Genomic DNA, 14,368 nt, shown 5'->3' on the forward strand with positions numbered 1-14,368 from the left:
ACTTAACCCAACTGCCTAGCTCTTTTGTCTTAGAATCAATACTAGGGCAGGAGGCAAAGGTTTTTTAAAAAATAAATGTATGGACCAGATTCTGTGGGGGATGGTGACTTGCCTCTCCTTTGTGGTCTCATTCCCTGGTGTGGTAGTAGCAGAAATACTAAAGAAAAGTGTTATGTTGGGAAAGATTTTACTGGGTGGTAAGATACTGGGAGCACAGTCTTCTCTTTTTACTTTACCAACCCTCTCTCCCCCTTCTCAAACCACCCCTCCATGCCAGCAGGTAGAAAAATAATTGTTTCTAGTCTCAGGATATTTGTCACATCCAATGTTCATGAAAAGAATGGCCAAAAGGGATTGGGATTCCAGCCACCTAGTGCAGCAGCAGTCCTTGGAAGGGGTACAAAGTGTAGGCTATGCTAAATTTACTCTAGCTTTCACTTATTTGATGCATTGATTTAGGCGACAGGTTAGTATTTGCTAGAGAAAAAAACCTTAGGAGGTGCAGAATGACTTTTTTCAGTGAAAAAGCCACTGGATCGACAGGGTCTTCAGTTCTCCCCAATGATGCCAGTTCCCCAACATGTTAGAGCGATGTAAAAATTAACTCCCATTCCCACTGAGGGATGACTGTCTTTTGCCTCTCCTGGGTTGCAGAGAGGTCATTGGGGGTTGGGAGATGTGGGAGGAAAGATCACCATGGAAAATGGTCCAGAGGTCGCAAATGGGAGCTCAGAGCAGTGTGAGGTATGGGGATGGGGGAGGGTAATGAATAGACTGGAGATAGTGCAAGGTATGAGATGAATGCTTTCCTCAACCCATCCCTTGCAGGTGCCTTTTTCATACCCTACCTCATCTTCCTCTTCACCTGTGGCATTCCTGTTTTCCTCCTGGAGACAGCACTGGGTCAGTATACCAGCCAGGGGGGCGTCACAGCCTGGAGAAAGATCTGCCCCATCTTTGAGGGTAAGTACCTAGAGTCCAACTCCAGGGTGTGAGCATTAGTGATTATAAAGCTGATCTGAGAAATTGGGATGTTTAGAAAGAATGTCAAGGTGGAGAAAGGGTGAATATTTCCATCTACAACTCAGCCAGTTGATTTTGTAAATGGGTCTGACTCTGCTTGACAGCAGGGCAAGAAAGTAGACATAAGGAACACAGGAGTAAAGGAAGAAATAGGGGAACTGTGCCATTTAGTCTGTTTAGCATTTGAATTATGGGCAAACCTGTATGGACTGGGTTTATAAGACATTGTAACTTATAAATGCTGACAATAACTGATTTGGTGGATTTTAGGGAAGATCTTAGTGATAAGAACAGCTGGAGAGATATGCCGTGGTGAAAACAATGAAGCAAAACTCATGCTTATGAACCAAAAGAACAAGGGGATCAATCTTAGAGGCTGGAACAGGAATGGGAGGGCTGGGGAAAAGAGTCCTCCTATGCTCCTGGTGTCCATCCCAAGGCCAAGTAGAAAGACAATTGGATTTGACTCTTCCCTTGGCCACTTCTTGCTTTAGACAAGTCACATGAAGGTGGGGGTGAATTGGATGACCTCTAAGGTCCCTTTGAGGTCTATTCTGTCTTCTCTGCTCTGCTCTCCAGGCATTGGTTATGCCTCCCAGGTGATTGTCATCCTCCTCAACTTCTACTACATCATTGTTCTGGCCTGGGCATTCTTCTATCTCTTCAGCTCCTTCACCATTGACCTTCCCTGGGGCAGCTGTGACCACGAGTGGAACACTGGTAATGCTGTCTCTCATATACAGATCATCTATGATCCTCTTTCTCCTTTCTCAAATGACGAACTGTTGGGAACTAGGGATGCTTAGTTTGGTGAGAGTGGAGAAGGCAGGGGACCACTGGTGGCTGGAAGGGCAGAGAACCATATTGCTGTGTTCAGACATTTGTGGAGGGCTGTTGTACACAAAGGGGATTAGATTTGTTTTGTCTGGTCTCCTGGGGGTTGCAGAGTGGAGGGTTTTGGGTTAAAATAAGGAAAATAATGCCAACAATTAGAACTATAACTAAGTGCAATGGGCTGCCTCAGGAAGTAATGCATTTTTCTATTGCTAGAGCTGTTTAAGCCATTTATGTGGGATGGGGAGGACCTTTAAAAATATTTATTTCTATTTATTTTTTAAATCCTTACTTTTGTGTCTTAGTAACAACTCAAGACCCAAGGGCAAGCAAGGGCTAGGCAAATGAGGTTAAGTGACTTGTCCAGGGACATCTAGAAAGTGGCTGAGGCTAGATTTGAAACTAGGTCTTCTCATTGCCAAGCCTGATGTCCTATTCACTGTGCCATCTAGTTGCCCCAATATTTATTTATTTTTGCAAGCATTTATCATCTCTCCCTCTCACTGCTCCTCTACTGAATAATTAAAGAAATAACTCTCTCATAACAAATATTCTATTGGGCGAGGAAAATTCTTCCATTGGCCCTGTCTAAAAATGTATGCCTCAGTCTGCATTTGAAGTAAATCACTTCTCTGGCAGGAGGTGAATGGCTTGTTCCATCCTACAGGCCTCTGGGCTCCTGGTTTATCTTTGCATTGATCAGAGTCCTAAAATCTTCTAAAGTTTTGTTTTTCTATATAATGGCATCGTCATCACAGAAACGATTCTACTTCGTATGCTTATTTCATTTTGTATTAGTTCAGAGGTCTTCCTGGTTCCCTTTGAAATGATCCATTTTGTCATTTCTTCTGGGCATAGTAATATTCCATTATATTCACATACTGCAATTTGGTTAGTCATTCCCCATTAGGTGGGTACTTTGTAGGACAGATTTTTACGTGAGTTGCATGAGATAATCTGTTCCATCCTGCCTAGCTCTAAGATTCTGTTGTCCAAGGGTACCCAGTCACCAATGTTAGGCAAAAAAGTCTTTTTTTTTTTTTTACCAGCCATATATGACACAGTACCCAGTACTGGGCAGATAGTTTCAGGGAGATGGGGGAGTATGTTGGGGAAAAGCATTTAACCAAGAGTTTTAAAGACAAGATCCTATCCTTTTTTTTTTTAACCTTTACCTGCCATCTCAGAATCAATATTCTGTATTGGTTCCAAGGCAGAAGAGCGGTAAGGGCTAGGCAGTGGGGGTTAAGTGACTTGCTCTGGGTCACACAGCTAGTAAGTGTTTGAGGCCATATTTGAACTCAGGACCTTCCATCTTTGTTTGCTCTCAATCCATTGAGCCACCTAGCTGCCCTCCTTTGCCTTTCAAAGGAGTCAGTATGATATAGTAGAGAGAACATCAGCTGCAGAGTCTGAGGACCTGGTTCAAATCTCACCTCTGATCTTTACAACCATCTGGGCTTCCTTAAAATGAGGAGGCTGGACTAGATGGCCTCTAAAGTGCCTTCCAGGTCTCAGTCCATGACCTAGCTACAAAAACCTTAAGCAATTCCCCTAATCTCTTTGGGCCTCAGTTTCCTCATTCCCCAAGATCACTCACATACACACACAAAACCCCAGGGGATAATACCTTAACCTGTCTACCTCATAGGGTTGCCATGGTGATTAAATGAGATAAGGAGAGCCAGAGTCCTTTGTAAACTGTACTGTGCTGCATAGCAAGAAATGGTTATTATTATTTGTGTTGTGCCAGAGGACTTATTTTCCATTGTGATAGTCTAACTCTTTGCTGTGAGAAGAAAACCCCAGGTAACTCCAAAAAATCTGCCTAGGGAATCACTGAGAAGTGAGGAAAGGGTCAAATTTTGGGATATTCTTCTATTTGGTTGTTTGTATGTAAAATACAATTTTTTACTTTATTTTTGTTTCTTTCTAATCTTTTGGGAGGGTAGCTAGGTGGAGCAGTGGATAGAGCATCAGGCTTGGAGTCAGGTAGACCAGAGTTCAAAACTGTCCTTAGACACTTAGTAGCTTTATGACCCTGGGCAATCATGCCACCCTGTTTGCCTCAGTTTCCTCATCTGTAAAATGATCTGGAGAAGGAATGGCAAACCACTCCAGTATCTTTGCCAAGATACTAGATACTAGATGTCAACTGTCTGAGACTGGGTTTGAATTTAGATAATAATAATATAGTAAAAATATAATATTTAGCACAGATCTTGAAATCATTGACCGGACCTCTCAGCTCCAGCTGTTGAGCAGTGATGAAATCATTCAGACTGCTATTTTCATCTTGATCATATCTATAATTCTCCTCCCTCTCCCAACCCTGGTATATTCAGAAGGAAGCGGACAAAGTTTATAATATTGAGGGGGGTACTTACCTCCTAAAGCCAACAGACAAAATAATTTCTATTTGGTTTTCTAATTTGGAGTAGTCCAACAATTTCTATTTTTTTATGTGGATGCTAACATAGGCATTGGAGTCATCCATGGCAGCTATTTCATGTAATCTCAGTAACATTGTTGTACTATAAGCCTACTGCCTGGCACATAGTAGGCACTAAATAAATGCTTATTGCTTTGATAGACTTATTGGTGAGTTTATTTATAGTTTCTCACTAGGAAGGTTTATGGGACATGTGTTGATGGTGGGAAGATTCTGATTCAGATCTGTGTACTTCTGGACTGATTGGGAACTTTAAGACAAATGAAAAGTCTGAGTCCTTTTTAACTGAAAAACAAAAACAAAAACAAAACAACCCACAAAAATGACTCTTCCAGAAGACTCTAAAGTGGGTCACTCTCTGTTTATCTGGTTCTATTGAGAATTCCATAGCTAGAGATTTATCTTTATTAATGAAATAAAAACTATTTATTAATAAATAATAATCTATTCATTCTTTTTGGGAAATTGGCATTCTTAGCATCATGCGACCACCCATGGTTGAGTGGGAAATTCATATTTTTCTATGTGCACTTTATCAGATTATTCACACACTTCTAAGGCTGACCTCATAAGGTCAGATTTTTTTAGTCTGAAGCAAGGGAATATTTTTCTTAATTATGTCTGAACATTTTTAAGTGTGAAGCAGCTGCCACCTCCATGGCTACCATGAAACTGCTTGTATATGTCTACAGAGGATAAGTGCTTTAGGGATGGCAGGGGGGGAATGTGGGCACAACTTTAGCTTGAAGTTTCTGTACTTATTAGCTCTGTCTGCCCCCCACCCCGTAGTCCAGCTTCTCTAATTCTCCCATCAATCTTTCTAGTTTTGCCTAGTACCTGCCTAATGCTTCCTTTTTCTTCCTACATATTTCTTGAGCAGAACACTGTGTGGAGTTTCAGAGGACCAATGGCTCCCTGAATGTGACAGCTGAGAATGCCACCTCCCCTGTCATTGAGTTTTGGGAGTAAGTGAAACCTTGGTCCTGTTGGAGAGAGGGATATGGGGGGACATAATCGTGGTGTCAATTGTTGTTGTTCAGTTGTTTCTGTCTTGTTCCACTCTTTGGGACCCCTTTTGGGATTTTCTTGTCAAAGATCCTGGGGTGATTTTCCATTTCCTTCTCTAGACCACTTTACAAATGAGGAAACTGAAGCAAGTAGGATCAAGTGACTTGCCCAGAACCAAACAGCTACACTGTGTCTGAGGCCAGATTTGGACTTGGGAAGACTCGCCTTTGTGACTCCAGACTCAGCACTCTATACCCTGAGTCACCTAGCTGTCTCATGATGTCAACAGTGAAAGAATAATTCCTCTTTAATTTTTGGTTAGCTTGTTCCCATTATGGTTGACAAGGGTCACAGGGCTGTGTCCCTTAGCTCAGCGTTTCTTAGGTGCTCCATCTACTGTGCTACTTAGCTGGACTTCAAGAAGCATTTATTAAGCTCCTGCTATGTGCCTGACATTGTGCTAGGCTTTGGGAATACACCAAAAAGAACCATTTTTTGATCCCAAGGAACTCACATTTCATTAGTGTGGTGTAGTGGGGAAAGCATCATCTTCTGAAGCCTACTCTTTGTGTGACCTTGGGCAAGTCACTTTATATCTTTGGGCTTCAGTTCCCTCATCTGTAAAATAAGGGTTTGGACTAATTGGCCTCCGAGGTCCCTGTTAGCTTTAGATCTGTGAAACTCTGTGTGTGTGTGTGTGTGTGTGTGTGTGTGTGTGTGTGTGTGTGTGTGTGTTGGAAACAAGTACAAACATAAATATATTAAAAATAAAGTAGTTTCCATGTACTGGCTGCTGGAGGGATCAGGAATGGCCTCATGTGGGGCACATGAGCTTTGAAGGAAGTTAGGGATTCCAAGAGTTGGAGGTGAGGAGGGGTGCCTTCAGAGCATCCTAATACAGGGTTGGAAATGGGGCTTTAGAGCTTTCTTCCTGGCTCAAGGCAATAACAGCCTCCTTCTCTGCCCAGCCCTCCCCCGGACCTAGCCTATGACAAAGTTTGCCTTTGTCCCTCTTGACCTCCCAGTCCCCTGCCTTTCATCTGGTCCAAGGAGACCCCTGTGGATGCCTCAGGGACCACAGCTGGTGACCTCTGTGATGAATCCCAGGGAAGGAGAGAGTTCATGTAATTGAGCTGTTCTTCTGAGGATGGGGTCTGCAAAACTTTGTGGGTCATCCAGAACTGGAGCCAGGTTCAACTTTTCTCTCCATAGGAGGCGGGTCCTGAAAATCTCTGAAGGGATCCAGCACCTGGGGAGCCTGCGCTGGGAGCTGGCCCTGTGCCTCCTGCTTGCCTGGATTATATGCTACTTCTGCATTTGGAAAGGAGTCAAGTCCACAGGCAAAGTAAGGAGCTGAAGTGCTTCTATACTCTTAAACTTTAGGATTCCTCGTCATCCTGAGGGTTGGGGCCAACGTGTTCATCAGGCTAGAGTTTGGAGTATGGGTTCTTAACCTGGAGCCCACAGACAGATTTCCAGGCATCCAATTATTTGGATGGGAAAGAAAGTTGCCATCTTTATATTTACTAATCTCGAAATGAAATTTCAGATTTCTTTCAGTTATTTAAAAACGTTATTAAGAAGGGGTTCATAGACTTCGTCTGACTGCCAAAGAGGGTCCACGATACAAGAAAGAATAAGCCATGGAAAAATACTCTAAATTAATTAAATAAAAATTTTTAATTAAAAAAAAAGAACTCCTGGTATAGAGGCTACAGCCCATTTCCCATTATTTTTTTAATCCTTGCTCTCTTCCTTCCTCTGAATTTGATGGCTCTCTACTCTGTGCTCCATACTTTTGGTAGAAGAAAATAAGGTCATTGAGAATTAGGAGAATTGGGGGAAAAATAGTTAAAAAGGAGAGCCTACAAAGGAACTCTAACTTGCAAATGACTTGAGAACATATCACACTGGCTATGTAAACATGCTTTGTACACCTTTATACAAATCCCCTCTCCTTAATTGTAACAGTCAACTTTAAGGTTTACAGAGCACTTTATGTACATTATCTCAGTTGACACAATAATTCTAAGGAGGGAAGTGTTATTATCCCCATATTATGGATGGATAAACTAAGATTTAGAGAAGCCAAAGTGCTTAACTAAGATCACAAGACGGATGGTGGTGGTGAGGTCAGAATTCCACTCCATGTCCTCCTCATTCCAAGTCTAGCAGACTTTCCATTCTCTGAGGATGCCCTCTATGTCATAGAACTTTTCTTTGTAAAATCCCCAATAGAGATCATTAACTAGCCCCCTGACCTTTTGGAAACCAACTGGAAAATCGAAGGGAACTGTCTATTCCAGAATGAGTGAGGTTATCAATAGGTATTGGAATCTATGAGATATTTTCCATTTAGGGGACCCAGATGTATCTTTTCCCTAACAAAGTGCTTGAACATTTGCTGCAGAGGAAGGGAGTAACATTAATAATTCCAGTTACATCAGGATTTAGAGGAGTTTGGAAGGTAGCCTTGCTTACAGTCTTGAGTTATGTCTTTGTGTACTCAATGTTGTCTAGCAAAACAACACATTTTGAAAAAAACAAAGGATCAATGAATGGAGGTGGAGAGGAGAATATAGAGTATAGCTCGGTGGCTTACTGAGTCCTTTCTAGGAAGGGAGGAAAATGTGGAGGAAAGGTATCAGAAGAGAGGAGGAAAGATTGAACTGAGCAGCTGTGAGGCATGCGACAAGGGAACAGCTGAAGAGGGAACTTCTTTGACCTTTTCCATGGGGCAGATTCTTTTGCCCCTTATTCCTAAATGTCCTACCTTCTATTTCCTCACTCCTTTGCTTAAAACCTTTCTGAATGACTTTGCTTGAAAACCTCCTCATATAACTCCCCCAAACTGATGCCTCCTGTTTTTCTAGGTGGTATACTTCACAGCCACATTTCCATACCTCATGCTGGTGGTCCTGTTAATCCGAGGAGTGTCTCTGCCTGGTGCTGCCCAGGGCATCCAGTTCTACCTGTACCCAGATCTTACCCGTCTCTGGGATCCCCAGGTAAGGAACAGTAGATAGGGGAAATGATGTAGCATGAGGGCCTTCAGTGCAGGAATCTTCATGCCCATTTGGGGCTATCCAAAGGATGTGTACCTGTTCCTAGGGATTACTTTCCAGTTACTTTCTTGAGTCTTAAATTGCCCAGGAAGTGGTATCTGGGATTGTCCCTTTCCTGATTCATAGCTGCCACCGAGCCTTGAAGCTTGGATTCACATTGGTTCTATAAATGCCTTGGAAACCATGACTTTGTTCTTTGATAACTGTTTCTTTTTCCTTTCCCCTTACGCCATTTTTCTCTTTTGATTTGATATCTCCACCCTTTTTCCTTTCTCCTGAGCCATTTCCTTTTGTCCATTTGACCCATTCCTATATCCCAGGGGTCTTGCTCTCCTCATCTTCCCCTTCCTGCTGGGCCCCACTCTCAGCCACTTTCCCCTTAGACTGGCAATTTCAGCTCTTATGACCCCTCCCCCAAATTAGAGCCTGCTTTTGGTTCTCTCTGGCAGAAGATGTTTTATTCTGTAATAAATACCATTCACTCCTGTCTTTTTCTCTGCAGGATGCAGAGAGGGACAGAGGGAAGGCAACCATAGTGAACAAGGTACCTCCAGAGGAGATGAAAGGGTCCAGGCAGGAGGGGGTTGAGCAAGGGTTTGCTTTAGATCTCTGGCTGTCTCATTTCACTTTTCTCTTCTTGGGTTATGGATTTTATCTGCTGTTTAGATGTGAGGTTGGGGTATTTATAAAGCAGATGGCCTGAAGGGAAGTGGTGAAACATAGAAGTCATTCTCTACCCCCAGCTTTTAGTTGTTTGCAGACTGCTATCTTGTCCCCCTTTTCTTGCCTCCTTAGTTTCCTTGGGAAGGCAGAGAAAGGGCTCATGGACCTGATTTATGACTTTAGTGTTTTTGAGTTTGATTGGGTAAGTGGGGGCTATAGCTGACACTTTGTAATGCTCACTATATCTCATACAGTTATTATGCCCATGAAGAGAGAGTAGTTGCTCAGTGGACACTACTGAAGAATTTATTGTCACAGGGAATCACTCTTACTTATCCTTTTCTACTGCTACCCACATCTCAGCAACTTCCCAATTCACTGTGTGCTATGCAATGAATATGGACCATCCAAGTACCTTGAGAATAGCAAAAAGAAGGCGTTGGGGAGTCATGGAATTTTTTTTAAACCCTTAACTTCATTCTTCGAATCGATACTGAGTATTGGTTCCAAGGCAGAAGAGTGGTAAGGGCTAGGCAATGGGGATTAAGTGACTTGCCCAGGGTCATACAGCTGGGAAGTGTCTGAGGGTAGATTTAAACCTAGGATCTCCCATCTCTAGGCCTGGCTCTCAATCCACTGAGCTACCCAGCTGCCCTAGAGTCATGGCATTTCAAGGAAAATTATGAGATTGTGCTAAGCATTGAGCATGCAAAAGACAAAAGACAAAACCAGACCCTGATGAAATAGCAATTTACTTTGAATAGGGAGGGTGCACTAATATTTGAGAAAATTAGGAAAGGTCATGTCTAGGACTTGGCATCTGAGCTGAGATTTGAAGGAAGAAAGAGGTGAGGATGAAGAAGAATGCATTCTTGGGATGCTGGACAGCCTGTGTAGATGTAGGAAAAGAGGAAATGGAATGATAAATTTGGGGAATGACTAGTAGGCTCATTTGGTGAAAGGGAGAACTATTGATAAAGTCTAGAAAGGTAAGAGAGAGATTGTGGAAGCTGAAAGTGTCAGGTAATTCTCATGAGGAAGATTTCATCCCAGAAGTAATAGGGAACCACTGAAAATTTTTCAGGAGGGTGTGGCATTATTAAAACTTGTGCTGTAGGAAGACTCCTTTGGTAACCATGTGGAAAATGGATTACAGATCATAGAAACAGGGATACTAATGAAGAGACTACTGACAAAGGAGAAGTGGGAAGAGCTTGAAGTAGAATGGGCAGAGAGGAGAGGACAAGATATATTGGGATGGTTAAACTGATAATTCTTGGCATCTGGTCAAATAGGGGGAGTCAAGGATGACCTGAACATTGTAAACATCGGTGACTAGAAGGATGGTAGTGGCTTCAAAAGAAATAGAAAAAATGGAAAAACAAGTTTAAAGGATAAAATGAGTTCCAATTTGGAATTATTGAGATAGAGATGCTGATATTGAAGTAGAGATACAAAATAAGAAGTAGTGGTAGAGATGACTAAAAATGGAGGGTGTGTGTGGCGATCAGAAAAGACCCATTGACTTGTGGTTCCTGAGGTGTTTTTTGAAGGAAATCAGGAATTCTACTGGGCAGAAGTGAGGAAGGAAAGCATTCTAGACATGGGAGACAACACATGCAAAGGCATAAAAATAGGCGTTAGAATGCCACATTCAAGAAAACAGCAATTAGTCCAAATGGACTAGAAAGGAGAATCCATGAAGGATAGTAATGTCCAATGTCTAGAAAGAGAGGTTGGAGACCTATTGTACAGGTCTTTAAGTGCCAGATAGAAGAGACTATGTTTTATCCTAGAGATTTTATGTAAGGAATCGATATAGTCAGTTTTGGGCTAGAGGAATAGCAATTTGTGAGGGATGAATTGGCAAGGGGAGAGACTTGAGTCAGAGACCAATTTGGAAATTGTGGTAATAAATAGTCCAAGGAAGAGGTGACGAAAGCACGAATTAGTGGCAACTAGGAGGTATAGTAGTAGTTAAACTTGGAGACAGGGAAGACCCAAATTCAAATCTTGTCTCAGATACTTACTAGGTGTGTGAATCTGGGCAAATTATTCAGTCTCTGCCTGCCTACTAGCACCTACCTTCCAGAGTTAGTGTGAGGATAAAATGAGATAATATTTTATAAAGTGCTTTGCAAACCTTGAAATGCCACATTAATGCTAACTAATATTCACTTCCTCTTCTTCTTCCTTTTCCTCCTCCTCATTAGCTAACTAGCTAGGGTTCTGGCTTTGTGACTGTAGAGAAGTGAATGGATGTGAGAAATGTTTGAGGACTGAATCACCAGAACTTGACAACCAACTGAATATGTGGAATGAAGAAGAGAGTGGAGTCAAAGATGACTAGAAGTTTTCAGGCTTGGCTTGGTGAGGTCCTTGATAGAAAAAGTGAGAAAATGATATTCTGTTTGATGATGAGACACATTCAGTTTGAGATGCCCATGGGATAGTCAAGAGGCCAGAAGGCAGTTGATGATATGGGATCAGAGTTCTGGAGAGAGTTGAGAGCTGGATGTAGGGATGTGAAAGTCATCTGCATAGGGATGATAATTGAATCTATGGGATCTGATGAGATCTTTGAAAGAATATGGACAGAAGAGAAAAACATCCAGGACAAAGACCTGGGTTATGCTGAGAGTAGTAAGATGATGATCTAGGAAAGGAGACTGAGAAAGAATAGCCAGACAGGTAGGAGGAGAATAATGAGACAGCAAAGTCATGAAACCCCAAGGAAGACTGCTTAGGAGAATGGAGTAATCAATAGCAACAGAAGCTGGAGAGAGCTGAAGAATGATGAGTACTGAAAAAAGATCATTACAGGAGCAGCTGGGTAGCTCAGTGGATTGAGAGTCAGGCCTAGAGATGGGAGGTCCTGGGTTCAAATCTTGCCTCAGACACCAGCTGTGTGACCCTGGGCAAGTCACTTAACCCCCATTGCCTAGCCCTTACCACTCTTCTGCCTTGGAGCCAATACACAGTATTGATTCCAAGATGGAAGGTAAGGGTTGAAAAGAAAAGAAAAGGAAAGAGAAGAAAAGAAAAAAGGCCATTGGATTTAGCAGGAGAATGCTGGCAATCTTGGAGGGAACTGTTTCAGATGAAAGAAAGTGAGAGCAAAGAAGTAAGTTCTCAGTAGAGATAGGAAGGATAAGATCAAGGGTTTAAGTAGAGAGGGGCCATTTTTCCCTAAGAAACTTAATGTAATCTTTCCCAGTCTAGCACCCAGCCTGTGGCCCCAGCTCAGTGCTGAATCTGTGCTCTCTGTTTGACCTTATTGCAGAGCCAAGCCTTTGTAATAGGCAGAAAGAGTAGCTCCTTGTAGGGTGCCTGTACCAGAGCCATAATTGAATCTAGTTGGCATCTCCGTTGGAGTGTGACATTTCCAGCTGGCAGTTTGGCACTTGCAGCCTCTTATCTTCCCTTTCAAACACTCAACCAGGGAGCTGAGATCAGGTAACCAACAAAGGCAGAAAGAATGGCATCTCCTCTGTCCCCCTTTCTTCTCAGAGAATAGGAGATGGAAGTAGGAGAGGGAATATTAATGACAATACTTCAAGAATCTGTGATCTTGTCAGCCTATCTTTGCCACTGAGGCAATTCAGAACCCTCCCATGCTTTTATAAATGGTTCATTGTGATGACTCAAAGTGTCTATTGCCTCATAACCATTCCTTTGGCAATATTTGTGATGCTCTGCATTTGAAATCAGAAGTCTTGGGTTCAAATCCTGACTCTGTCATGTATGAGATATGTGCCATTGGGCAAATTATTTCTCTTTATTGGCTTTATTTTCCTCATCTGTAACATGAGAAGAATGGACTAGTTGATCTCCAACATTCCTTCCACCCCAAATCTTGTGATTCTATCATTAGAAAGGATGAAAAAAAACATTTAAATGTGCCGAGCACTGTGCTAAGTGCTGGGGACACCCGGACACACACACACACATATATCTATATATACATACATATGTATAATGACAATTCTTTCTCTTAAGAAGCTCAATCTTTAATTGGGGAGACAACATATTTTAAAGACTTTATCTGCAAGGTATATAGAAAGGTTCAAAAGTCCCAAGTGTCAGCAGGTTAGCAGTTGGATAGATGGCAAGGTCCAAGGGAACTTAGAATATACTAGTGGGTTGACTAGTGCCTAGGTATCTGGAAGGCATAACAACAGAGCTGGTGGTGGGGCCAAGTGGATTTTAGGATGTAGTGACTGAGCCTTTGGTAAGGCTTGATAATCTTCATTTCATTTGAAAGCTTACAGTTGGTTACTCCCAGCTCATCCAAGAAGTATACGTGGTTATGCCATTCTTTTCTCCTGTCTGTCCATATAGGGTTGAGGTCGATTGGGTTCTGGGGAGAGGGGAGAGGAAGGCCAAGGAGAAGTAAGCTCCTAATGTCAATCTGCCATTGCGCTGGCCTTTGTAGCCTCTGCAATTGATAGAAGAATTGGCCAGAGCTAGATCCAGATGGGCAAGACTTCAAGAGTCACATCCATGCTGGGCTGAAAGATCAGAGACAGCATGGCATGTTGCACAGTGTTGATTTTGGAGTTCAGAAGAACTGGATTCAAATCTTGTCTCTTGCTATGGAACCACAGGCAATTCACTTAGCCTCTCCAAGCTTCCGTTTTCTCATCCATAATGTGGGCATATTAATGCTTACCTCACTGGGTTATTGTGATGCTTAAGTGAGTACATAAAGTACATAAAGCTCTGAAAATCTTAATTATTACTATTTTCATGTTAGTGGAGGAGTAACAGTGTTTTTTGCCTTTTGTTATTGCTTTTAATTTCTAACAAAGGAAAAAATTAAAATATCAAATGCCAAGTGCTGTGCTAAATGCTGGGATTACAAATATCGAAAGCTAGATAACCCTTGCTTTCAAGGAGCTTAGATTCTGATTAGGGGAGACAACATATAGAAGAAAGTTGAGCTGCAGGGTAGGTAGAAAAGTCCAGGAGTCCTCAGGGTTTGGCAGCAGGGAAAATGGCAAAGCCCATGAATCCTAAGGCACTTTCATGTCCACCATCTCATGCTGTCTTCATGATATACTTTTGAAATGGATATTGCAGAGAATCTTCTTTTATCTCTTACACCTGGGGAAAAGTGAGTCCAGGAAATGGAAATGACTTCCCCCAAGTGAGGTATGATAGGGTCATGACTAGATGTCATATCTCTTGGTTCCTGGCTGCATCTCTGGTGGTAACCAAAGCTAAATTTCTTGCTGACCCCTATGCTAGAGAACAGTACTTCACACTGGGGTCTGAGCTATCTTCCTAAACTCATTCTGTCTTGGGTATTGGGTAGGTTGTT

The 14,368-nt window shown here is 42.3% G+C and overlaps 1 protein-coding gene across 1 annotated transcript in view; it reads left to right on the forward strand.

Annotated features, from left to right (window-relative positions):
• Positions 1–14,368, forward strand: part of SLC6A13 (solute carrier family 6 member 13) — a 43,311-nt gene that overhangs the window by 11,125 nt on the left and 17,818 nt on the right. The window contains exons 3-7 of the mRNA XM_001366298.4: positions 829–963; positions 1,603–1,743; positions 5,190–5,274; positions 6,530–6,662; positions 8,191–8,325. Of these exons, the coding sequence (XP_001366335.1) occupies positions 829–963; positions 1,603–1,743; positions 5,190–5,274; positions 6,530–6,662; positions 8,191–8,325 (629 nt within the window). The remainder of the gene's footprint in view (positions 1–828; positions 964–1,602; positions 1,744–5,189; positions 5,275–6,529; positions 6,663–8,190; positions 8,326–14,368) is intronic.

Source organism: Monodelphis domestica, chromosome 5 (genome assembly GCF_027887165.1).
Source record: "Monodelphis domestica isolate mMonDom1 chromosome 5, mMonDom1.pri, whole genome shotgun sequence".
Classification (NCBI taxonomy): domain Eukaryota; kingdom Metazoa; phylum Chordata; class Mammalia; order Didelphimorphia; family Didelphidae; genus Monodelphis; species Monodelphis domestica.